This window comes from Gymnogyps californianus, chromosome 28, assembly GCF_018139145.2.
Source record: "Gymnogyps californianus isolate 813 chromosome 28, ASM1813914v2, whole genome shotgun sequence".
NCBI classification, from domain to species: Eukaryota; Metazoa; Chordata; class Aves; order Accipitriformes; family Cathartidae; genus Gymnogyps; species Gymnogyps californianus.
Genome location: NC_059498.1, coordinates 4449700 through 4474597, shown reverse-complemented (window position 1 = coordinate 4474597; position 24898 = coordinate 4449700). Strand labels below are relative to the sequence as shown.

The 24898-nt window shown below is 51.4% G+C and overlaps 2 protein-coding genes across 3 annotated transcripts in view; one reads left to right on the top strand and one right to left on the bottom strand.

Annotated features, from left to right (window-relative positions):
* Positions 1-326: 326 nt before the first annotated feature.
* On the top strand, positions 327-13915 carry LIMD2 (LIM domain containing 2). The gene is made up of 5 exons (XM_050911782.1): positions 327-450; positions 9282-9418; positions 12147-12191; positions 12450-12589; positions 13134-13915. The coding sequence occupies exons 2-5, from the start codon at positions 9377-9379 to the stop codon at positions 13291-13293; spliced, it is 387 nt and encodes a 128-aa protein (XP_050767739.1). The 5' UTR covers positions 327-450; positions 9282-9376; the 3' UTR covers positions 13294-13915.
* A 5833-nt stretch (positions 13916-19748) lies between these two features.
* Positions 19749-24898, bottom strand: part of MAP3K3 (mitogen-activated protein kinase kinase kinase 3) — a 40470-nt gene continuing 35320 nt past the window's right edge. For both annotated transcript variants that reach the window (XM_050911751.1, XM_050911753.1), the window contains exon 17: positions 19749-24377. In XM_050911751.1, the coding sequence (XP_050767708.1) occupies positions 24149-24377 (229 nt within the window). In that variant the 3' untranslated portion in view covers positions 19749-24148. The remainder of the gene's footprint in view (positions 24378-24898) is intronic.

The window sequence follows — 24898 nt, the reverse complement described above, 5'->3', positions numbered from 1 at the left end:
CTAATTACGCTGGGGGGGTAATTGCACGCACGCTGCCGGCGGGGAGGAAAGTGAAGGCAAAGTTCTCGGGGTTCGGCAGTGTTGGCAGCAGGCTCAGGGGGGCTGTGGGGGTCTGGGGGCGGCTGGGGAGAGGGAGCCCGGGAAGAGAGGGGCTGGGGAAGGTTTGGGGTTAGAGGTTGGCTTCACACAAAGGAGTAAGCGGCTGGAAGACGGTACGACGCTGAGAGCCAATCACCGCGGCAGCCCGGCGATAAAAGGGCTCGCAAGGCGGCCGTGGGAGCTCGCAGGAAACGGCTCCCGCTCCCACAGCCCCGGCCTCTGCAGCGGGGAGAAAGGGAGCAAGAACACCCTACCATCAGGGACGGCTGGACAGACCCACCGCCAGACAGACCCACCCTACCGAGGTGAAACTCTCCTGCTCGGCATCGCCGGGAGGAGCACAGGCATATGGTGAGCCTTCGCTCGTGGAGAACAACAGGGCTGAGAGGCGGCGGGCGGCTCGGCGGGAGACAATGATGGTCCTCGAGATGCGGGGAGCGAGGGGGTTCATCCACCCCCTGGGGATCGCCGCCGATTGCGGCTCTGCTCAGTGGTGGGAGAGCTGGGGGAGAAAGCAAGACCGAGCAGTGGGGAGGGAGAGAGAGGCAGGCACCCAAGGAGAAAGGGATGGAGAGGAGGGAGGAATGCAAAGACAGGGAGAGCCCCGGGAAGCAGCACCGCTGGCCAGGAGCCACCCAGCAGATGGGGGGGTTCATCCCCCACCTGCACAGCCCCCCGGGAGGAGGTCTCACCCAGATGCGCCGGGAACTTTTTTGCTTTGGGAGGAGGCTCGGCCAAGGCGGTCGCGGGAAGCAGATTCAGGGTGGGGGGCAAACACAAGGGGGTCTGTTCTCAGCCCTGGGTGGCCTCGCCGGGGTCAGGTCGGGGCAAGGAGACGCTGTCTGAGCTCCAGGAACCTGTTGGGGAGCGATGCTGCTGAAGGGGGGGTGTGTGTGAGCACCCCGTGCCCTGTGTGAGCTGGGGGGGGGGCAAGGGGCTTGCACCCAGCGTATCATGGGGACAAGAGCGAGCGGAGGCCTGTGTTTGCTGGATCCATTGCAGCGGGCATCTTGGGGTGCAGTGTTTCGGGGCTCACGCTCCCCCGTTCGGGCTGTAATTCCCTCTTTGTTGTGTGCTGCAGTACATGCCGAAGGGGGGCTGGACAGATCCATTTTATTAAGCTGATCAGAAAGAGCAGAGATGGAAGAAAACCTGTTAGATCCCGACTCCCTTATCCCCCTTCGTTAATGCCTGCTAATTCACAATGGTGTGTCTCCTACCGCCTCATCCAGCCTGGCTTTAAACCTTTCCAGCGACAGGTCTTTCATCGCTTCCCTGGGGAGGCTGTTGCACGACTGTGAGATTTAATAACAATACAAATACCCTGAGCTCTGACATAACCCTTAACAGCCAGGGATCTCCCAGGGCTTCACAAAGGAGAGCAGCTCTGTTTTCATCGGGGTGGGGGGACGGGAACAGAAAAAATGAAATTATTTGTCCACTGTCACCTCAAAATTAGCAGCAGAACTGGGAATCAAGCCCAGGTCTCCCGAGTCCCAGTCCGGTGCTGTAACTACCACGTTCTGAGCCAGTCTGATCTGTCTAATCCCCTTGGATCACTTGAGACCAGCTAAGCTACCTTGTAGGTCGTATTTTTGATCAATTTTCTGCTGATTTCTGTTCATGGGGTGGCCATCAGTTTTGAAAGAACATGATAATTCAGCAGCCTGGATCATGCCGCGGAAACTGGGCTTTGTCCACCGAAGACATCGTGTGAGGGCTCTCGCAGGGAAGACATCTGGTGCCCCAGCTGAGCTGTCGTGTATTTAAGGCCAGGAGTAGCACATCTGCAGCATTATTAACGTAGATTACAAAATAATTGCAGGGCAACCGATCAAGCCCAGTCCGAAACGGCTCCAGCGTTAATGTCCTTTTTAAATGGGAGTCCTGCAAGAAGCAAATTCCCAGTTAAGAAGTGAGGGTCTGTTAGAACCAGCCTCTTGGGCTTTGCAAAGTGACTGGATGCATCTTCTTTTTCATACAGCTCAAAACTAGGTTCCTGACCTTTTTTGGTCAACAAAAATCTCACGAGACTTCTCATTAGGGAAGGGAGTTCCTCTTCTGGTTTCCTTCAGCGAGACAGTCCTCTGAGCCTACAACTACCCGCTCTGGTCCTACATGGCGACGGAGTTTTTCTTTTCCTTCTCGCCCATCCGCAGCTTTTGCAGGGTTGTTGTCCATTGTCAGGCAGCTGCCATGTTCCCCCAAAGGTGTCTGCCTTTCACTTTCCAGTTAAGTCATTTTTATCTGCCATCTGGGGGTGTTGCAGAGCTTACCTAGCTGTTAGCAAAAGCGCTGCGATGGAAAACATTAAATCTGGGTGAAGGGATTATTGCAATCAATATTAAGCACACTTTAGACATATTTCTTGCTCCTCTGGTGTGCCCATAACCCTCTCCATATGGCCAGCTCAAGGGTTTTCAGACACAAGGAGCCTCAGCAGCCTCTGACGTGCCTCTCCAGGGCTTGCTTTTCCCAGCACACTCGTTGCTCCACTGAAATCCCGTGGCCTTGCAGAGCACCAGATCCTATCCTGGGCTGTACGGCATCTTGGATCCCAAAAGGGAGGCGAAGGCTGCAAATAGACAGGGCAGCTCAAAAAGAATGATCTTTTGAGAGATTTAACCTATAAATATGATTTTGGTGGCTTTTTTTTTTTTTTTTTTGACACCATCTGCGTTTGGACAGCAAACGCAGGAGGACACAGCAGCTCTCGCAGGGGTGGTGCGGAGGCAGGGACCATGGAAAGTGGTTGTGCTGGGTTTTGGGGTGCCTGGAACAGGACTCACTCCTGCTCTTGCTGCGTCTGCAGATGGCAAAACAGCAGAAGCTCTCAGGAGGGGCTCTCTCCGAGCTCAAGAGATGGGCTAACCCACGTAGGAAATGCCAGTCCAAAGTCTGGTGTTTTACAGGTGATACTCCACGAGAGGAGATTAGCCAAGATAACATTTACAGGTTATGTTTGGGGAAAGAGGAAATTACAGGCAATTACAGGCAATTACAGGTCCATTAATTGCAGTACAATAAAAAGTGAGTTTCTAGAATGGGTTTTGGAAGAGTAATCAAAGACCTGGTGTTGGGAAGCAGAATAAAATGCAGTGTGGTTTTAACACAGATCATGTCAAGTTGGCTCAGTGTCTTCCTTGGATATGATAACTGACTTCTGAAACAACAGGGCCTCATGAATCTGGATTTAAGGAAAGCGCTTGATACAGTGCCCCAAGGAAATGCTTATTTTAGGTGGAGACAGGAAAGAGGATAGGGAAGAGACAGCAAAATGGGAGGACCTTCCACAAGGAGAGATCTAGGGACTGAACTTGTTAACAGTCCCTTTAGAAGTCAGGAGATCTGCCCATGGTGAGAAAAAAACAGATCAGCAAACAGGAAGATGAGAGTGGAGTCCTAGAAATGGCTAAAGTAGAGTTGTGCCAGAGCGGGCACTTGGGGAGCTGCAACACAAAGCTGCTGCAGCCCGGAGGGACCTCAGCAAGTAGAGGGCACTGAAGAAGAAAGAGCATCTAGGATTTCTGGCAGAGGTGACAGAGGAAGAGCACATGAGGCCAGATGTTGTCAGGGGTGCCAGAGAAGTATTCGTACCAGAATACAAAGGTCTGAGATCTCCTTCAGCGTGGTGCATCCAGGCCAGCTCCCCTACTTGCAGCGGGCCACCAAGGTGGCTGTAGGAACAGAGAACCCACCTTATGAGAACAGATCAAAAGGAATTGGCTTCTCCTGCTAAAAAAAGACTGATAAGGAATGTGATTACTCTTTACGAATCCCTCTGAGAGGCAAATATTACGTGGGAGAAGAACTAGGAACATAATGCCAGTGTAACGGTAAATGGATATACATTTATGTAGGAAACCAGAAGGTGAGGTTTCCAGGTGGAGCACGGTTTATGGAAGAGGCTACGGAAAAACTGAAAAAGGGAGGGAAGGAGCATGAACTGCTATTTGCCTATTGTGCTTGTTCGCACCAGGTTTATATTGCACTTAATTACTACCATGCTGCAGAGCTTCCAAGTCTTTCTCCCAGTGAAGCAGTTTTGCCTAATGTCCAACCTGAACCTCCCAATCTGCAATTTTTGGCCATTGCCACTTGCTCTGTCATCTGGCACGACTGAGAAGGATTTGTCTCTGCCTGGAAAGGAGGCTCTTCTCATCCTCCCAGCAGGCTTTCTGCTGTATTTGTCTGCTCTATCTGAGCATCTAGCAAGACAGAAGATCCCAGGGAGCAGAGACTCCCTTCAGACCATGGTTTTTAATGGAAGCCATTAAACATGGCCACGGTCCCAGGAATGGGCTGCTCCGTGCTTCAGTTTCCACTTCTGGAAAACGGATGGATCCCAGCAGCACCCTCCTGCCCCATCTGCAGGGGCTGGGGACCAGCCGGGTCCCCCTTGGCCTCAGTCCTTCCAGGGCCGTGCACCTCCTCCTCAGGGGAGGCAAGCCAAGGCAGGGACGAAGGTGGGAGAGCGGAGCGGGTGGGCAGGGGCTTCCCTCGGGCTCCCTCCTCGCTTGTGCGGGTCCTCCATTGTTGCCCTGACAAAGGCAGCCCTGTTCCTCCCCACAACTATTCCTTGTCAGCATCCCTCAGCATTTCGGCTGCAGATTTCCTGCCCACTGGCAGCCTTTCAAGAGGCAGCCCGGGCGCAGAACGTGGATGGAAAGCGGATTAGTGGGGCAGGCCGGTGGAAGGTAGCTCCGTGCCATGGGGTACAGGCAGGGACAGGTCTGTGTGGTGGGTCTGCTCTCCAGAAACCTGATGAACAGGGTAGCGGTGTCCGCAGAAGTGGCCTGGCTGCTCCTCCCTGGAGTCCTCCACCCTGCATCAAGCCAGCAGGGACCTGCCCTGGGTCCCAAAGACTGGTGAGGTCAAGTGGTTGGCTCGAAGCCACACAAGGAGCCAAGATCTGAAGCTGAATTAAGGTCTTCCATGGCTAAAGCTGGAGCCATGACCACTGGGCTCGCTCCATCATCCCCTCCAAACTGCATCTTGCTGTCTCTTTCCACACCTGAGAAGCTGAAGCAGCACTGGGGACGCTGTGCCCCCTTCCCTGGCAGTGCTGTGCCCGGTTCTGGTGCTGGCCTGTTTGACGCCGACTCTGCACCACGCTTTGTTTCATGGTGTGGCTTGGCCGGGAGGCCCCAAGGCTGCAGAAACAGGGGCCAGCTGGGCAGTGAGCTGGGTGATTCCCAGGCTCAGGAAGACAGGCTTTTCCAGCTCCTCCTCACCTCCTCCCCACGCAGTCCTGCTGAGAGAGACCATGGGCTGAGCTGGCCGTGGAGCTGGAGGGTCAGCGGCTGTCCCGTCCGCGTAGGCTGCACTAATCCTGCACATGATCTCAGGGACATCAGTCCCCACGGCAATCGGCTTAGCCCACGATTTCCTGGGGGAGAGGCTTGACAGCCTCTCCGAGGTGTTGAGCCCCTGCCCGTGCCTCGCCGTGCTGCTGGGGATACTCCGCGTCCTCCCAGGATGGAGGAGGAAGGGGCCCGGATCCCCCACGCTGCGCTTTGCCTTTGGGAAAGCGTCTTGCAATGGTACAGCGATCCCGGCAGTAAACATACACTTCACAGGGCTGCTAATGGGAACCATATGGCAGAAAGGGGCCTCTCGCCCTCCGCAGTCACGCTGCTTTCCTGTGCCGGAAACCCATCGGCTTTCGGAGAGGCCATTAGCCAGTGCCGGGGCTGGGGGCCCACTGGGAGCAGGCTGGTTCGGCAGCGAGGGCAGCCCGGGTGGCCCCGCTGGTGAAGGGAAGGGGGGGAAAGGGTCCCTGCACCCGTCCTGGCTGCGGGAAACGTGATGCTTCGAAGGCAGGTCGCCGTCAGGAGGATTGGGGAATTTCCTTGAGGGGCCACCCCAGATGCTTCCTCTCCCTCCATCTGCCCCCAAGGTCAGGCAGGAAGGGGAGAGGGGACAGGAGAGGCTGCTAGGCAAAAGCTCTGCGACCGAGCAGCTTCTGGGATGAACGTTGCCTTCCTCACCCCAAACCGCTCCCCGTTCGGTGCTAAAAGACAGAGCCGTAGCACCTCTCTACCTGCTCTCACACGGCAGCAGGCACGCGTCCCCTGCGGATGCCAGACAAGCTTCAACCCCAAGGTCCCGAGTTGAACACCAACTTGCTGAGATCACCAAAAAAGCCGCCAGAGCAGGATCGGCAGCTGCCGGTGATGAGCTGGGCAGGCAGAGCTGGCAGCTCGGGCACCAAGTGCATCCCGCTGGCTGTGGTGCCACATCTCTGGAGCACACTGAGATCCACCTCCCTCTGTGTCTGCCATGCTGTGGCGACCAGTGCTGCCATCAGAAGCTGCTCCATCTCCCTGGGTAGATGGCACAAGCCCAGATCCCTTGGAGAAAGAGTTTTTTTGTCCACACCCGCCATCAGATGCTCCAGGAGGGGCAGGAAGAACGGAGGCTGTCAGGCAAAGGAGTTCTCAGCTTGTCCTGAGCCAAATACCTGAAATTGCTGGCTGCGTGACCAGGAGAGGACAGTTCTCAGTCCCGCTCTTCCTGGGCTGCGTAGATGGCTAAGAGCCTTAGGGAACAGAGGTTTGGAGAAGCCAGGTCTAGCAGTTACGGTGCCAGCCTCCACCGTGGAGACTTGGACTTGGCTTTCTTGCTTTGTCACAGATGCCCTCTGCGCTCCTCAGAACATCAGCGAGCCTGCCCTGCGCGCTGGAGGGCTGCCCTAGCAATTGTGAAGGCTTCCTAACATCAATGTGGCAGCATGTCCTTAAGCAAAGCCTGTGCCACTGGGGTTCCTCCGCTCATGGAGGCTTGTGTTGACTGCCTTGGGCTCAAATCCCATCCTGTGCAGATTAATGCCTCCTTGGAAGAGCGATGACAGCAGCTGAGAGCCTCCTAGAAACCCTCCTGTGGTTTCTAACTTGTTTTGTTTCCCTTATCGCTTCAGCACACCCTTCCCCTTTGAGATTTCTACTCTTGCCTCCCGTCCTTCGGCAGGAAGGATGTTTAGCAACTTCTACTCACATGCCTGTGGGGCAGCTACACCGAGGGGACCTCTGGTTTGAAACGAAGGCTGGGAGAGCGTGGGCACGGGGCTGCGAGCAGGGTATGTGCACGGAGGGACAGAGGGATGGAGGCAGAGGGATGTTAAGAGGAAGGAGACCTGGAGGATGGGGCTGGATGGAGAACATCGAGCCATGGGGTAGGATAAGTGGGACGGCCTTGAAGGGAACAGGGTTTGGGGGCAAGAGAAGCAAAGGAACAAATAGTAGGTGGAAGGAGCCAGGGAGCATGTGCTTATGGGGAAGGGCAAGAGGGGGATGATGGAGAGACTGGGGAAACCGAGGGAAAGAAGGTGGCTGGGGTAGGGGAGGAAGACGAGCTGTGAGGGAAGGGGAAGGGAAGCTGGGGGTGGAGAAATGTTTGTGGCAAAGGCAGGGGAGAAGGTGAAAGGCAGGTGAAAAGGGGGAGGGTTGTGCATCCGTATTAGAGGCGTGCGTGGGGTAGGGACGCCAGGTTTTCTGGGTTCCTTAGGTTCCCCTCGGGGTCTGTGCTGGGCTGTAGGCACTGTACAGACCCTGGAGACAGGAGAGGGAAGGTCCTGTCCTGGGGGCAGAGAGGGGCTGTGGGCTTGGGCCGGCTCTGCCCCGACCCCCAGCACACACTGGGTACGGCAGCAGCCGCCTGCATGCTGCCATCCGCCCCGCTTGGCGAGCAGGAAATAACAAGCAAACCACAGAGGAGACGGGAAATGATTTAGGTAAAATAGGAGCCATATTCTCAGATGAGGCTGTGAAATGTTTGCGACAAGGGCTGTCCAGCCCCCCAGGGCTGCGAGGGGGAGCCCAGCTCACCCGCCACTGCTCAGGACCTGGAGCAAAGGTCTCTCAACTCTGAAAGCAGCCACTAATTTTGGGTGCTTTGCTGGGCGCAACGCAAGCCTGGTGTCAGCTGCTGGGTGTTGGGACTTTTTAGGCAGCCAAAGAGCCCCCAAAACCCAGGGCATGTTTGCAAATGTCACCGTGAGATCGGCATTGCGGAGATATCCCCTGCCCCAAGCCCTCCACCCCGGCACGTCTCCTGCCCTGGGGCTTTCTCAGGGTCTACCCTAGCCCTTGGGCAGCAGCAAAGTTTTTTGGGGTGACAATATGAGGACGAGACGTTTCAGTAGGAGACGAAAGCAGCCCCAGACAGGAGGAGGGGGTGCTGGTTTGCCAGCCCCCAGCACATCCCCATCATTGCAGAGCTGCACAGCCAACCCTTCACCCTCTTATTCCCTGCTCTGCTCCTCCCTCGGCATCATTTCCTCAACCCCACATCTCCGTCTTGCACATGCAGAACAGGGCTCATCAAGCCTGATCTTTTATGGGTGTTTTGAAGGTAAGGTGCAATGGGGAAAACCCCTGAGGATCTGTCAATGCCTTTTCAGCTAATTTTTACCAAAAGGGGTGATTTGCAATGCTGATGGTTTTTTTTTCTGTGCTGCATTAAAACTGGTCCAAGACCTGTCAAACTCATCCTCCTGCGCACTCAGCACATCACACAGAGGCCACAGCTTACGGGTCTCAGCCTAAAGGCAACATGGGCTCCCCAGAGAAGACAAAATCCCCATCACTCGCTCTGCTGAGCTGTGATCTGCTCTGTTCAGCAAGGCTTTTCTGGGCTAAAATTAGATTAAAATCACAGTCCTTGCTCCAGCAACACCAGTCCTTTAGTGGCTACCTTAGTGAAACACTGGGCGCTGGTTTCGCTGCCTCGGCAGGACAGCGGCTCTGGCTGGGAGTCGTAGCCTTGCTGCTAATGGCTTGGCCATTGCCTGGCAATTGCCTTCCACGCGTGGGTTTGGAGCAGAAGCCACCACATCACCCTCTGCTCATGTTCCCAGCAGCCCTCTCCCATCCTAGCCCAATATCTTTCTATGGGACTGGAAGACTAGAGCTACTTGACCTCTAGCTCAGCGCCCCAGATCACCTGCCAGCTTCCTAAAACTGAGCAGTATTCCAGACCTGCATCTCCTGTCTGCCAGTCCAGTCTGGTGTGCCTAAATCTCTTGGATCCCTCAAGAAATCCCTAGACCAAAGAGGCTGCCCTGACCCCACGGAGGAAGCTTTGAGCGTGCCGCTGTCATGCACCAGCTCCTGCAGAGCTGCGCAGCTGCCGCGTTTGGGGTGATGAAACCAGCCACGCTCCTGTTGACATTTCCTTTCCAGGTGTTGCAAGAGGTCTGTCTTAGACGCCTCCCCAGGGAACATCGGCCCACAAACTTCAAGCTCAGGATTAAAGAGGCGGAGGAGGGGAAGGAACCATGTTCCAGGCCACGGGACCTGCCAGCCCACCCCCAACTCATGTACGTAGCATCCCCTGCGGTTTGTATGGGAATTTCAAACCGGGTTTTGGTTCTCAGGGATGGAGGGTTTGTGTACAGAAGCTGTATTCCGGACCTGACATTTTAGGGTGATCAAAGGCACAGTCACTGCTACTCAAACAACAAAACTGGGGACAGGAATGTTCCAGCAGAAGGTGCTGTTTGCTGAGCACATTGCAACGCCAGCGTCCAGGCTCTGGTCCGTACAGAGCTGCTCACCCGGCTCTCGTCTCGAGTTGCCGTCTGTTTGTTTGTGTTTCCATGGCTTTCTGTGATCACAATTGAGAGCATGCGAGCTGCTTAGGATTGGAGTGATTGGAGATGGAAAAACATAAAGGCTCAAGAACATCTCCTGCTGGGACAGGATATGGCCCTTCCCCGAGGGAGGATATATCAGATATGAAATAGATAGCGTGCCTGATCGGAGCCAGAAGGCTGCCGAGAAGTGATGAGCAACGGTGGATTGCCTGTAGCCTTGGGAACAGATGTATTCCAGCTCCAAAGAGGCAGCGTTTTCCTTAGCTCTGGTCAGCTGAGCCTGGAAACAGTATATTAAATCCTAACCCCAGGAGAGCACCTGCGGTTGTTTTACCAGTGCCAAGGGATGCAACCGGTTTTACACGGCCTGAGTCTCCTCGCTGCCCGTGTCCCTCTGTTGACTTTGGCTTACTCTTCCAGCCTTGTGGGAGTGAGAGGAAAATCACGTCCCTGACCTCAGTCAATGAGAGCAGCTGGGAAACGTCTGAAGAGGCAGCTCAGCAAAGTGAGAGTTTCCTGTGCGTCTCTTAGACAAACTGTTTCCAAAAATACAAAGGAGAAACGATGGGGAAGGACAAAGCAGGAGGAACGGGGATGGAAGATCAGCCTGGGGGCAGAGAGAAAGGGCAGTGCTGGCCAAGCAGAGCCAAACCAGCAGCAAGAGGAAGGACAAGGAGGCAGCGGGGTGATGTTCTGGGGTCACACTGCCCCAACCTTGGGAACAAACAGTGCAGAGGGTGAGGCAGTCTGTTGTAAAGCGGTCCTGGCTGGTCCACCTTGCTGAAAGTGCGTTTACCCCTTTGATCCTGACTGTTTGAAAGAAGAAGGGAGCATTTTCATCAGTGCAAAGGCAGGCTAAAATACTTGCAGGTGGCTGGCTGGGACCCAGTGGGTGCCTGCGCAAACAGCCAGCTTGGGGAGGGTGCAGGACCGCGGGGGCTGCGCAGTGGGGCAAGCGAGGGGGAGGAGCGGGAGGCGATTTGGGAGGAGATGAGTTGTTGCAGCTGCAGATGGGAGAGCGTGCAGAGACCCCGCTCCGAGATGCCGGGGGCAGAGGAGGTACAGGCACCTCAGTGTTTGGATCCCTCTGCCCTGTTGCTCCTCCCGCAGCTGCAGGGTCCGTGTCACATCTGCCCCCGCCAAGCTACCAAACGCGATGGAGCATGTCTTCAACTCTGACCGTGCCCCGCTGCCCCTCCTGCCACACAGACACACAGACACAGACACACAGACACAGAGCCTGCAGGGCTGGAGAAGGCTTTTCGATCTCGCCTACGGCGCAGCCGTTTCCTGTGCAGCGCAGCAGCGTGACGGGCTGATAACGGGGCTAGCAGAGGAACTCAGAAACAAAACATCCGCTGAGGGGGAACCAGCACAACATGCTCCATGAGAGCGAGGGGCACCCCAGTTATCCCTTGGGGGAACTGGCAGCCTACCACCCTCCGACTACAGGTGAAGACCCACGCTGGCAGCATTGCTAGAGCCCTGTGCACCTCCAGCAAGAGAAGGGTTAATTATCACTCTCCAGCCCTGTGGGGTAAATGTGGGCTAGAAGGAACATGAGCAGCACCTCGAGTCAAAGCAGAGCTGCTGTTAGCAGATGCATAAGCCAGCAGGTGACGATGTGCCAGTGCAGGTCACAGCGGGAGTTTTGCCAGGGGCTCGTGCCGCAGCAGCTCTGCAAAGCCCTTTCCCCCTCCCTGCCTGCCCCAGGCCCAAATTGTCCCCCAGGGATGTGGAAGCAGGGCCCCTCCGCTTTGCTGTCGTTATTCCCGAGAGGCTAGTGCCAGCCCTCCGTGGTCCGAGACAGGCATGGTGGTTGCACTGGGTAGCCAAGGACAGTAACCGATGCCTGCAGACGGTGAGAGCTACTCATCAGCGGTTGCTGGGAGCAAGGCAGAGTTGTCACCCTGGGGTTGTGCTCTGCAATGCCTACGCTGTGACATCTCCTGGATCTGTGCTTGGGTGCTACCACCACAAAAGAGGTCAACTATACCTTGGCCATGGAAGAAACAAAGCCATGACACGCTCCTATGTCCAAGACAGAGGGCTCAGTGAGCAGTCCTGGATGAGAGCTGGCTGCTCTGCCTCCACGGCCCCGGGCAAGTCCCACAGCCTCCTGGTGCCTAGTTCCCTCTCTGCAATACGTAAATGTTTTTTCCTCTTTTTCTGTTTTCCTCTTTTCCTTCTTGTCTCTTTGGGAAAAGCACCACAGTGCAGGAAGTAACTCGTGCACGAGGACCTGACGGAGGTCACGGCCTCTGGGCAAGTGAGTTCAGAGACTGGTCACCCGGTGCCCAAGACAGCCAGGCAGAGGGCTGCTGGCGTGCCCCAAGGTCCTGCAGCTCTGCTGCCTGTCCCGATCCTCTGCTGCTCCTCCTTAAGCACAACTCGGCGCCAGGTTTGTCAGTCCAGGCTCTCATTTCGATTTCTCTTCTCCTTCCCTTCTTAGGAGGCAAAGAACAACTCAGGAGGCAGCACGGTGCAGCGCTCCAAGGTACCTGCAATTTTACCACATCCTACTGATTCACAGTGAGGGGGGAAGGACCGAAAGTCTAAGGGCCAAGCACCAATCCAGTCCAGCATCAGTGGAGCGGTGCAGGGAGGGCGAGGGGAGATGGGGCTGCTTCCCACCAACCAATGCTCCAGCAAATGGCAGCATGGATATTAGGGAAGAGGGCTGTGGTGGGAGCCAGGCACAGGATATCCCAAACCCCTTCCTCATCCTCTCTCCCTTTGGTCTCCCCTTGCCCAGTCCTTCAGCCTGAAGGCGCAAGTGAAGGAGATGTGCACTGCCTGCCAGAAAACCGTCTATCCCATGGAGCGGCTGGTGGCAGATAAATTCGTCTTCCACAACGCCTGCTTCTGCTGCAAGCACTGCCACACCAAGCTCAGGTGAGCCAGGCTGGGAGGCTGCCACGGTGCTTGCTGACGGCGAGGTGGATGGGTGTCATCGTGCCTCTGCCTAGCCTGGGTGGGGGAGGCCCTTCCAAATAGTGCACCCACCCACCCATCCCAGCCTCTCCTCTTGTCGGGTAGCTAAAGACCCCCAGCCCAATCATCACAGCAAAAAAAGGGGCTTATCTGCCTACCTGGTCCCAAGTCTCAGCTAAATCCCACCTGGTATGGAAGAAGAGTTTTCCCCCTCGAGAGCAGCCCCAAGGTAACGTGGAGCTGAGCCAGAGCTTCCTCCGAGACGACACAGAGCCAAGGCTGAGCTGCCCTGCGGGACCCCCCTCTTTGCAGACCTTTAATGCTGCTCACAGCAGCCCCTAACATCCTGAGCTGGCTGGAGGGAGTAGTTGGCCCTTTGTAAGGGTCCCCTCCTGCATGTTCCCTGCTCCTTCCTCCCCTGTCCCGGTGCCCCCAAGCCTCACACGCTCCCCGCCAGCCTGCAGCCGAGTCCCCGTGCCCAGCTAACCCTGCCCTCCTTCCCCAGCCTGGGCAGCTACGCGGCGCTCCACGGGGAATTCTACTGCAAGCCCCACTTCCAGCAGCTCTTCAAGAGTAAAGGCAACTACGACGAGGGCTTCGGGCGCAAGCAGCACAAGGAGCTGTGGGTGCACAAGGAGGTGGAGAGCGGGACCAAGTCAGCGTGAGTGGGGCCAGCCCACCCTTCCCTGGAGCCCAGCAGAGACGGCACGGAGCGGTGCTGAGCCGGGGGCTAACTGAGCTGATGTAAAGCAAAGGGGACCCAAGGGGCTGTGGGCGGTAAGGGAAGGAAGGCAGCCCAGCGCTCTTTGGAGGATGCTTAGAGGGGTCCTACAGGCCTTAAGGACAGGGCAGAGGTGACCGGGGTATAACCCCCAGACCTGAAGCCCTCTCTCTGCAGGCCCCTCTCACTGATGAGATCAGACCAGAAACGCTTGCCCCCATGGGAACCCCAGCCCTGTTCATATGTTTCAGGCCTGCCCCCATAGAAAAGGAGATGATCTGGGGGCTTAACCTAGCCTATAAGTCACAGCAGAGCTCGCAGCTCCTGCCACACCAATCCTGCCTTGCTGGGGCTCTGAATAAGGAGGGTCCTTGGTTTACATCAGCTCAGTTCAGCTGGGATTGTTCAGCCTTAAGGATGTTGCCCTGCGACTGTTTAACAGTGTCTGTCTTTTTTATATTTGCCTTTGATTGGTACGTTCTGCGCTGGAGCCTGGCACGGCAGCTTCACGCGTGACACTGCGCCATGCGCTCTTTTATTTTTGTAATACAAGGTTTCCGAGCCTTCCCTGTCTTGTCCTGTGTTCCCAAGGGTCCGGGGAGGTGGGAGTAGCGGTCAGGTCTGCCTCTTACTGCCCAGTTACTGTGGAAAGAGCCTCTGCCCACGCAGATCAAGAAGCTATTCCTGGATACGTGTGTGTCATGTTACGACTGAGGCAGGCCTGTCGTTTGGGGACCGAACTCAGGATTTCAAATTGCGCACCAGCATGACTACCCTGTGAGCTCCACACCCCAGCTGTAACCACACGCCAGCTTCCACACCGAGTCCAGACCACCCTCAAAGGGAATTCACTGTCCCGTGAATTAGATCCACCCCTTTGCCCTGCATACATTTTGTGGCTTACTCGCTTCCCCCTCCGTATCAATAAACATTGTGCCCTGCCTTCGCAAGCAGATGCTGGCTCAATTCACTCTGCAGCCGGCGCAATGGGCAGGACGGGCGTCAGAGCTGGGCTGACTGGTGCAACACAAGGTCTGGTTTGGATCAACCCCATCTGCTGAGCTGTCATGTTTGGACAGCATAGTCCATACAAATTAATGAGCCCAACAAGACCTGCCAGGCTGGAGAGCCTAACGCAGTGAAACCAGGGAAAGTAGGTGAGTCTGTTTTTAATTATTATTTACCTCCTTCTTCCACACACGATTTGTAAGACTAGCTTGAAAGAGTAAGCATTCAGGAACCCCACGTCTTTCAAATGCTATGGGAATTAAGCTTTTGAGAGCCCACAGAGCACAGAAACTAGCAGAGCCCACAGAGCAGAGCAGCAGCCTTTGATATCCACAGCAAGAGCCCCTGTTCCATCACCGACTGATAACATCAGCTCCCGCTAAGCATGTCCTGTCTGGGAGAATCCAGACACAGCCATGAAAACAGGAGCTAAGGATTAAAGAGGGAAAAAAGATGGGTATGGGTAGTCCATAGGAGTCCCAGGAGGAACAGATGGCACATATAGAGATGTGTTCTTAACCCAGGTCACTGTGATACCGCTCCCTCGATACAAGTCCTTCTGGGGGTGCACCAACAGCCAGGCAGCATCTCCACAGCTCTCCTTCGCTGGCGAAGCTGGCTGCAGTCACACCTGATCTCGGGGAAGGTACGTGCTGGACGACCCCAGGAGCCTGATGTCCCTCCTGTTGGACAAGTTATTTCTCCTTTTTAGTTAAGGGTTTTTTAAAGGGCAGGTCCGTCAGCTCGTCTGGGGACCGCCTGGGGATTTACACTGCCAGCACAGCAGGCGCTGCGTGCACCCAGAGACCCTGGCAGGGCTCCAAGGGAGTTTCGGCCTCACCAAGTGCTTTAACTGTCCCCACCATGCAGGTGCTGCCGACTCCTCCTCACACCAACATAAAGGCGGCCGATTTACACCAGAACAAAAGCCGCTTCCTGAGCAGCCCTGCAGCATTCATTGTCATAAAACAGAAACCGAGCGGTTGCTGCTCTGCGGCCAGGGCCTTGTGATGCTACTCGGGTTGTGGCCCCTTCCTTCCTAAGGTCGGCTTAGAAAACGAAAGCAGACTCCTCGGTTTCGCTTCCTGTTTCTTGCTGGCCTCACTTCCCGATTCCCGCACCTCGGCAGGCTGCTGCTCTGTTCTGCACAGATGATTGGCAATCAGATACAAAGCATTTTTAACGATACCAGATGATTTTGGGGTAGGGGAGGGAGAAAAAAAACCCAGCTTTTGAATGTTGGGCTTTCAGTTAAAAAGAGAATGTTAAGCAAGAAGAACAATGATGTTCCATTTCTCTGCTTCCCTCCCAAAAATTGAAATTTGGGATTTTGTCTAAAGACAGTAGCACTCACCGTTCTCTACCTACCCCCTTCTCATATGGGCACCGCAAACTCTTGTTGATGTAGCAGAAATGGAGGGAGCATGTGCAAGCACAAGAGGTGTGAGATCTCCAGCCTGTTATATGATCGTTTTCTGATTTTGAGAGCAGGAACCAACGACCGGGCTATATATTACCGAAATGGGCTGCAGCAACCTGCCCCAGGCACCACAGTTCAGGGGAGGGAAGCGAATCTGATGAGCATCAGATTCACACAGGGGGGAGCGAGACGTTCGATACAGCTACGTTTCACAGAATGGCTGCTGCACACAAAGCAGTGAACAGCAAACTCCCGCTTCCCTGATTAACATGCCAGGCTCTGCACGCAGGGAAACCCTAGTGGTAACACACATGGGAAGATGTTTTAAACGCTTTGAGCTTATCTTATCTGCCTGATACATTTCAAAGGTGGTACACTGCACAAATGACGGTGCGCGCTTTCCCAGGGCGTACCAGAAGAAGCAGCACTATAGAAACCACAGCTTAAAATGTCTCCAACTGTGAGGTTTCTGTAAGATAGATTAAAAAAAAAAAAAAAAGCCCCAAACATTGTCTCTTTGTCCCTACCGTTTAGCTAAAATCCAGCTGATTTTACGATGAGAGCTAGTTTCACACCACTGGGACTGGAACCCTCCTTTCTGAATCACCCATACCCTTAGCATACCTTTTGGGCAACACATGCAAAAATCCTGTTTCTGAGCAGACATGGTGACTTCTTACTGCAACACTCTCACTTCAAATCTCCATCTTTAAGCACAAGCGCCATGTTTTCTCATTCCGGCTGCCAGCAGCCTCCCTTGACCGGCTGTCTAAACTGGCAATCTGTATGTATGGAGTTACCAGGATTCAGGATGTTCAGACCCCACAGTTGGGCTAAGATTTAACAATGTAAATACGCATGAAGAGAAGGAGGACCACAGGTTCTCAGCATATATAGCTGCCAATCATTATTAGAGCTTTTTATTTGAAATTTCTGAGTGGCCAGAAGCCAGCCATCAACTTGGAGTGGTGGGGGGAAGCATCCTGCACTCCCCCGGTGAGGCTGAGCGGCACCCCACGCCAGCCTGGGACAAAGATGGTTCAGAGCGATATGGAGAGAGAAGCTGTCCAGACAGCTGGGCTCAGAGAGAAGCCTGCAGCATCTGGCAAGCAAAGCAAGAGCTAGGGAGACAGATACTGCCTGCAACCTACTCGAGGATGCTGCACAGAGCTTGCACTCAGTTGAGACGAGCTACCTGAAGTTCAAGTCATGACCCGGTCCCTGTTGGGGTTCTTTCTGCTGCTCCAGCACAGCGAAAGCAGTGCAGCAGCTCCCCAGGAAAATACCCCCAGCAGAGGAGCCAGAGAAGCAGCAAAAGTTGCAGCCAAAGCAGAGCATGCTACAGCTCTCTTGGGCTCCCAGGTGATGCAGCGAGAGGTCAAGAACAGCAGCTTTAATAGCAGCACAAGGGCTGTTCCCGGGTGTATCGATGACTGCTGCAACACTTAAACCAGCCCTTCATCTGAAGCACCGCAAATGGCACACTGCCACCTGCACCTCCTCTCCTCCAAAGCGCAGATCTGGTCTTGCCACTGAAGAAACACTACGACTGACGAGCAACAAATAATCTTTATTTGTATTACACACACCACAACTTACTTCTGCATTTCCACGCAGGCACGAGGCTTCCGTTACCAACCTGCCTTTTAGCTCAAGAAAGGACATTTTCCAGAGCCTAAAAATTCAAGCCAACAGATTCATGTAATAAAAACTGTTTTGGGAAAAAAAAAATCAGTAAGAATCAATATACATCCATACCATCCAGATGTCCAGTTTTGGACAAGACACAGAGCACTAGGCAGAGATCAACAACAGAAGAACAAGTGACATGACAGCTAACCGTGCCAGCATTTCCTGGATATAATGCAATACACCCACACCCAAGCAATATTAAATCCAGAAGACATTGTTCCTAGTTTAGACTTTATTATCCTAATACAAAGAGCCACAGTAGTGTAGTATAGCCAACCTCTTTAGAGATTTTAAATTTTATTTGCTTCAGAACTGGATTTAGAGAGGAAACATACCTTAAGTCACCTTCCCCTCAGCCACACTATGCATATAACACAAATTACCAGAAATAAAAAAGGCAGTAGAGGTTTTCCGCTGCATTTCTTTTGTCCGTTGGTCAGTGTTTTGTGGCTGATCATTTCTACTTTCAACCCAAGCCTCCAGACATTTTCCTGTCCCAGCCCCTGCTCAACCACCACCTACAGACAGGCATGGTGAAGATTCAAGTCAGGACCACGCACTCCATATTTATGGAAAGCAGAATTACTACAGAGCTACTTACTTTTGAGAGGGGTAAGTAGGAGGGGAGTCCAGGAGAAAACATGCCATCATACAAGCCTAAGACGTGAATCTCATGTTCATAAAGCAAATGTTACCACTGAACATAGCGAGTGGAAAGGAGAATGAAGGCATCAGCTTTGGGAAGGACCTCCTCAAGTACAGGTAACTGAGAGTTTCCAAGTTCCTCCTTCAGCAAAGGCAGGATTTTCAGGTTCTAACACACACAAGGAGGGTGTCAGGAAGCAGCGGGATGTGGTTATTTCTGGTTCCACAAGACATTTTTGTTCTGGGACAACTTCACTTGTCTGGTTCTCATCTGTTCTGGAACAGCACACAAGCGCCACGCATGTACTTGTTTCATGTGCAGGGGTTTCTATTGCATCAGCTCGTTAACCCATTTATTCTTATTTGTTCATATTTGACATTAACAAATATTTCAGTATTTAATTGACATAGCAACTAGCTATACCATGGCCTGGGAAAAGGCGATTAGAAGGAAGATTGTGGTTAGGTCCGGGGAGCCCAGCATCTCAAGGGACCATGGTGGCATTCAAACCACTGCTTAAGTGACTGTGACACTGAAGACTAGGAGCTGCATAAACAGAACAGTACAAGGAAAAAATGAGCATTTCATCAAGTAGTGTAGATGAATTTTATAGGAGCACTATTTGCGTCCTTTCCTAAGATAGTATGCTGGAAAAAAAATAAAGCCTGAAAATATTTGGAAATGTGGTTACCCATTCCTTTGCCCTACGCTGGGACAGCGAAGCTTATCCTGTCCCAAATCCCCAGTACGCTCAAGTGCAGGACTACCCAGTTTCCTCCACTTCTGCTGGGAGGCTTCAGTTCTGGAAGGGAGCTCATGATATCTCACATTTGTCTGAAGTCCAGAGGCCTTACTTCTCCAAATTTTTGCTTTCTAAAATGACTAGACAACACATTCAAAGGAGAAACAATTCAGGAACCTTTGACTGTTTCCAGGTATTTAGAATAAATCCATTTTCAAGGAGCCTGAGCTTTACAGGCTAGAGCTGGAGTTCCCCACTTAGCAAGCTGCTCTGGGGTATTCCCTAGCGAGTTCCCAGCTGAAGCAAAACACAGCAGGGAATCCGACATCACCACACCAACCACCTCCTCCTGGTCTTGTTACCAACTGCCTTTTCCCCACCTGATGACGAGCTACCCTGTTAAGCACTGATGCATCAAGAACATTTACAGACCAAGACCTGGAGTAAAGAACTCACCACCACAGCAAAATCCAAATGCAAACCTCAGCTCCTGCTCTCCATCAGTACAATCTCCACATGAAGAGCCAATAAACCAGTCCAGCTATTCTCCTGCAAGGTGAAATGAAGATGTTGCTATTTTTACACACTAACAAGAGGGACACAGCCATTCTACTTCTCTCTTTGAAGAGTGAAAATGGATGAATGTGACCTTCCTCAGAGGCAGCCTTGTAGAGGGGACACACTTACCTGATCCAAGAAGCAAACGCTTCACAGATAGGACACTTCTCCATCTGTCCCAAAGAATAAATTCCTGAAAGGAAAAATTTCCTCCTTCAGTTAAGGTCCTTGGTTAGAAGGAAAACTAGTTAATTGTCTTACTTATCCTGAGGCACCACTTACACAGGAAGTAAGAGAGACTGTATTGCAAACAACCACCAAAAAGGCTTTCATATAAATGATAATTTTATTGTAAATAAAACGATACATTGGCCTGGCTTTGCACTGCAAGCCCCCGGTCGGTATATATAGACTACTGGTTCAAGGTCTTCTGCACAATCCAGGTTAAAGCAATTTCTCCCTGCTCTGCACAGTTTATGTCAGACAGGTATTGGCAGACAATAAAGTCCTTTTCCTCATTTCTGAACTGCCCCCTAGGCACATCTACCTTTTCTAACTGGGAAATTCAGAGCTGCTCAGTGAGATTTGCTCCTAAACAAGGCTGGGGTTTAAAGACCTGAAGCCCAAACACCGTTAAACCACAGAGGACATCTATTTTATTCTGAAAATTAAAGACAGACTGAACACTCCCAGCTCCAAGGGCAGGTACCAAGGTGACAGCCACAGGACTGTACATATTCAAATATATAAAACCTTTCCATCCAGCAGCTATTAACCTAAGCGCCAATCACTGGGATCTCATTCAGCCCCCCTGTACAGCTCTAAGTATCTGGCCTTTGCCCACCAGAGAAAGCGCGTACAGCAGGGATGTATATATTTACTGAGGTTTCACAAGTTATCCTGGCTCTTGGAAATAACGTGTCACCCGAGCAGGTACCAATTTCCCTCTCGGTCAATTTGTTTTGGTAATTAATGGCAAAGGGAACTGTTTGGAGCATCTTCACGTCCTTTAGAATACTACTCAAAGAATATGAGAAAAATCCAAATTGCTGCAACCTACTGCCACTAGAATAGGCAACGATCGTATTTACTGGAGAACAAGCAAATAACCTGGAATGCACAGAATCGTCACACCGAGGCCAAAATGCCAATAGTTTGTTTCCTAACAAGCTCAGGGACAGCCAAATCTCCCATTCCCCCAAGTTCCTCTCTGATGGGAATCTCGGACATCTTCCTGCTCAGGTTCAATTATTTCAGTATAATGGGACTCCTACAAGATATTTTTCTTCAAACAGAATATTCTCCATTTCTGTAGCACCTTCCATGAAGGATCCCAATACTCATTATTCACTATATATCCCTCCCTGGAAGGAATAGCAGAAAACACAACATGACATTTGGAACAGACACAATAGCTTATTGTTAGCCTGGCACTCCTCCTCCACTCTCCCCTAAATGAGTTTATTCCCAGTTTTTTCCAATTCTGCCAGGATAAAGAGGCCAGATGTAATTCAATTTAGAGGTATAATTACATTTATGTCCACTTGAAACATTTTTGCTGCCAGGGCCGTGTTAAGAGATTGTAGTATAAGTGTCAGCCCCAAGCTTATTCACCGTAGCAGTGGACTTATGAATCCAGATCTTCCTTTTCCATGATCAAGAGGGCTGTGAGGAAACAAAGAACGCATTTTGGCTTGGCTCTACTCGTTATAAACCATCAGCAAATTCTCTGCAAAACCAGCTGCTTTTTTTCCTTTTAAAATTCATAAAGGCGTCAAATTTATTTCCCATCCTCCCCCCTACCCCGTAACAGTCGCGTCGATATATATAAAAATCACCAAATATGATCTTTTACGATATAAATAAAAAAAAAAAAGTATGAGGCATCACCGTTTACATGATGTAAAAAGAGCTAAAAAAGAGCGATATAAACTACATTCATAAAAGTGCATCTCCAAACATACAAGTAATGCTTTGGCTTGTTCCTGTGCCGAACGGGTGGCATTGGGTCAGGTACTGGAATACAAGAAGTCCAAGCTGGCACCCCATGTTCTCTGTCACTGTACAACTGCTATTTGCTTTCATTAATACAGACCGGAATACAAGTGTATACACAGAGTAGGCACATTTCAGCATAGGTGGTGGGAAGGACCAGAAGCTCTGGCAGGGAGAGGACTGAGCCCATCAGTCCATCATGCTCTTTGCTCTGCTCTGGAACAGCCTTCCATGACGCATATGAGGTAAAAGCCACAACAGATCCTGAGGATTTAGTTGCTTTGAAATGTTAAAAGTTACACCATTTCCTCATGCCCTATTCTCTCCCAAAACACAACGTGGGATAGCAAGGAAAGACCAGGGAAGGTGGTCTCAATTTGGTGAGGACAAGCCAAGGGTAGAGAGAAACCTATGCAGACAGGATCACTGCACTCTTGATTGCTGCTGTACGTCTGCAGGGTAAAGTGTGATGAATAAAAGATTCCAATCTTTGGTATATTTAGGTGCTAGTTGCAAGGCCTGAAGAGTGCTACCGGGCCCCACAGGAGTGCTGACCACCCTACTTCTGTCATCAAGACTACAGGAATGATTTCACATTCCTCTGCAGCATACGCAGCCATTTACACCGCAGCGAAGTGGTGTAAAACGCTCCCTAAAACAGAGTAGAAGTGTCATGCCCTCGCGTCCCTTCGGTGCAAGCGACAGTGAAGTGCAGGCCAAAAATCAGGCCACATGTCTTGACAATTTGGAGTCAAGTTCCAGGTTTGGAAAACATCAATAGAAGTGCTCTCACTAGAATTAAATAAATTATGGAACAAGGGCTTTCATAAAAGATATCCCCCTAAGTGCCTGCAACCTTAACAGTGCATCCTCGTAGTAGTGCAGGACAGCCTGAAAGTGAAACCAACACTAGCTTGCTTTCACTGCTTACACGTTGCTCTGAGTTTGGCACAGAAAAAACACTTCAGATTCTTAAACCCTTTCAGGGCTTTTGGTTGTTTGGGGGTTTTTGGGGTTCTTTTTTTCCTCTTTTAATTCAACACAGTATTTATCATGGATTCAAGGAGCTTGGTTTCATTAAAACTTGCCTTATCCTGCTATTAGCATTCACTTAAAACCTGTTAATTTTACTGCATTATGAAAGCAATTTTCAAGTTTTTATGGGGGAGAAGAGGGGAGGTATGTGGAGCCTTAATATGGTTTCCAATACAAGAGCAGAACACCTTTAGCATTGCTCTATAAAGCAGTATTTTAGCTAATAATACATTTGCTTTTCTTAGTTTCATTTCACACAGATAACTTATAATTACTCCATGAATCCCCAGCACTTAAAAACTGCTGGTCTTTTATGAGTGAAAAAAGGACTATTAGTGCCCAAATCAACATACAGTATTTGAGGCCAGTAAGCCATCAGGAACTCAGTTCTCAGAGATGTGGTACCTTTCAAATGCAAAATCACTTGGATACATTTTGCTGGTACCTGCATGGGGATCTCCAGTTAATTTTAGAAATATGCTAGCATTACAAATATTCTCTCTGGTTCACTGTTTGAATTAACTCGTACAAAAGCTTATTTAAATACGGCCATAACATTTTACGGAAGTCTTAAATGAACACTTGCACACTTGTAAAACAAAACACACACACTGAAGGGTTGAGCTTGATTCTAACTTACTGTGCACAAGTAAAACTAGTGTCCAGCAAATTCTCCCTGTGAAAAACTCAATTTTCCATTAGGCCAGGTCCTCAAAGAAACACATAAGCTTTTCCTGAAGTAAATTCCTGGGCACCAGATGAACTATCTTCGGTATAAAGGATAGTAAAAAGTTACCAGCCAAAAAGATACGTGCAACAGAAAGCTGTTCCACAGAACTCCCTTCCAGAAGGGTTTTGTTTAGACTCAGCAGTCCCAGGGAGATGAAGCAGGAGCAGAGTTGTGTTGGCTATGAGGACACACACTAACCGACACTGTCTTAATGCTAGGACAGATCAAGCCTTGGAAATCAAGCTCTGGATTTTCGCATGTCAGTGGGAGAGCCCTTATCTTAGGCCCTGGAGTGATTGCATTCTGCTGAAACTTTTCTGATTATCCTGACATTTAGCTAGAAAGACCTCCCTCACCCCCACCCCAAAATCCATGGTTTCATTATAAAATAACACTATTCACATACTTTTGAATCAATATTTTCTGAACACCTTCAGATGCTGAATACTTAAGAAGAAAAATATATAATTATATAGCGAGCGCATGCTCAATGACACATGGCTTTTTGCTGGATTCATGTACTATAGATGCCTCTAAAGCCCTAGCAGTCTGGAAAACAGTGACCCACGTGTAGAGAGCTGGTCTGGATGGCTGTTGCACGTTTCTGTTCTGAAGAGTGTAGCTCTTCCAGTTCCCACTTTGGTTCAGATTTCTTCTATGTTCAACCAGTGAGACACTTCTTATATTCCCATTCTTGGGCCTGCAGAAAACATGCAGCCAGCTGCAATTTCACATCAAGGTAACTAGGGCAAAAATGCAGCTCTGTTTGGACAGCTGTCGGTAGAATAAACATTAGTCCAGCAAACAAAGGTATCAGGCACAAGAGCAGACCCTAGGTTCCTTGGCATAATTTCCCCAAAGGACTAGGACAGCTGAGTTGGCATTTTGAAGATGCAGCACCACAACGGGCAGTTGCAACTAGACCAGACGGGGCACCGAAAGCCCAGCAGGAGCTGCTAGCAAGGGAGGTAATTCAGTACTGGAGCTGTGCAAACTGATGTCTGAGCAGCTCTTCAGCAGAGGGTCTGTGCCTGGCTTCCACAAAGATCTGCTTTAGAAAGTCCCGGCAATGTTCTGATATGTGGGAGGGGAGCTGGGGGTTGGTTGGTTGGGTGGCGATTTTGAAAATGGCTGCCATGGCTTCGTACTCTGCCCAGGGTGGTTTCTCTGTCAGCATTTCCACAACAGTACAACCGAGGCTCCTGGAAAAGCAGACAGGAAAAAAAAAAGTGAGAATTGACTCACACAATAATGCACAGTGTTCAGAGAGAACTTCCAAGCAGCCAACATCAAGGTACAGCTCCGCTCTGAAAACAGCTATAAAATGGCTTTGTGCTCAGCAAACCCCATGTGGGCACAGATTCTGAGCCAGACCTGCCAATGTTGCTGCTTTTACTACTGTCAGGCTAGCAGTAAAGTGCTGAGGCAGGGAGGCTGGTTTCCACTGTGGTTCTCACTGCACCGAGAACTGTGAAGTGCCATCTGTCCAGCTCTCCTTTGCTCAAATTCTACTCTCAGTAAACATTTGCATTCACAACATGGGACAAGAGGAGCACACGAGAGGTCCCTGAAGGCGCCGTTTGACCTCAGTGGTATTTCGGGTGCTGCTGCTACTGTTATATCTCAAAGGCACTTGCTGAGTTGCGAGGTAGAAAACATACTTTTTAACGAAGGTCCAGTGAATCGGAGCTGGTTGACCCCACAAAGCCATTTCAGCAAAATC

What these genes read in the sequence shown, in the direction of transcription:
- LIMD2 (XM_050911782.1), top strand. Translation starts at nt 9,377, where the DNA reads ATGTTCCAGGCCACGGGACCTGCCAGCCCACCCCCAACTCAT. An exon ending in CCAGCCCACCCCCAACTCAT is followed by an intron (nt 9,419 to 12,146) that starts GTACGTAGCATC and finishes TTCCCTTCTTAG; the next exon opens with GAGGCAAAGAACAACTCAGG. An exon ending in GCACGGTGCAGCGCTCCAAG is followed by an intron (nt 12,192 to 12,449) that starts GTACCTGCAATT and finishes CCCCTTGCCCAG; the next exon opens with TCCTTCAGCCTGAAGGCGCA.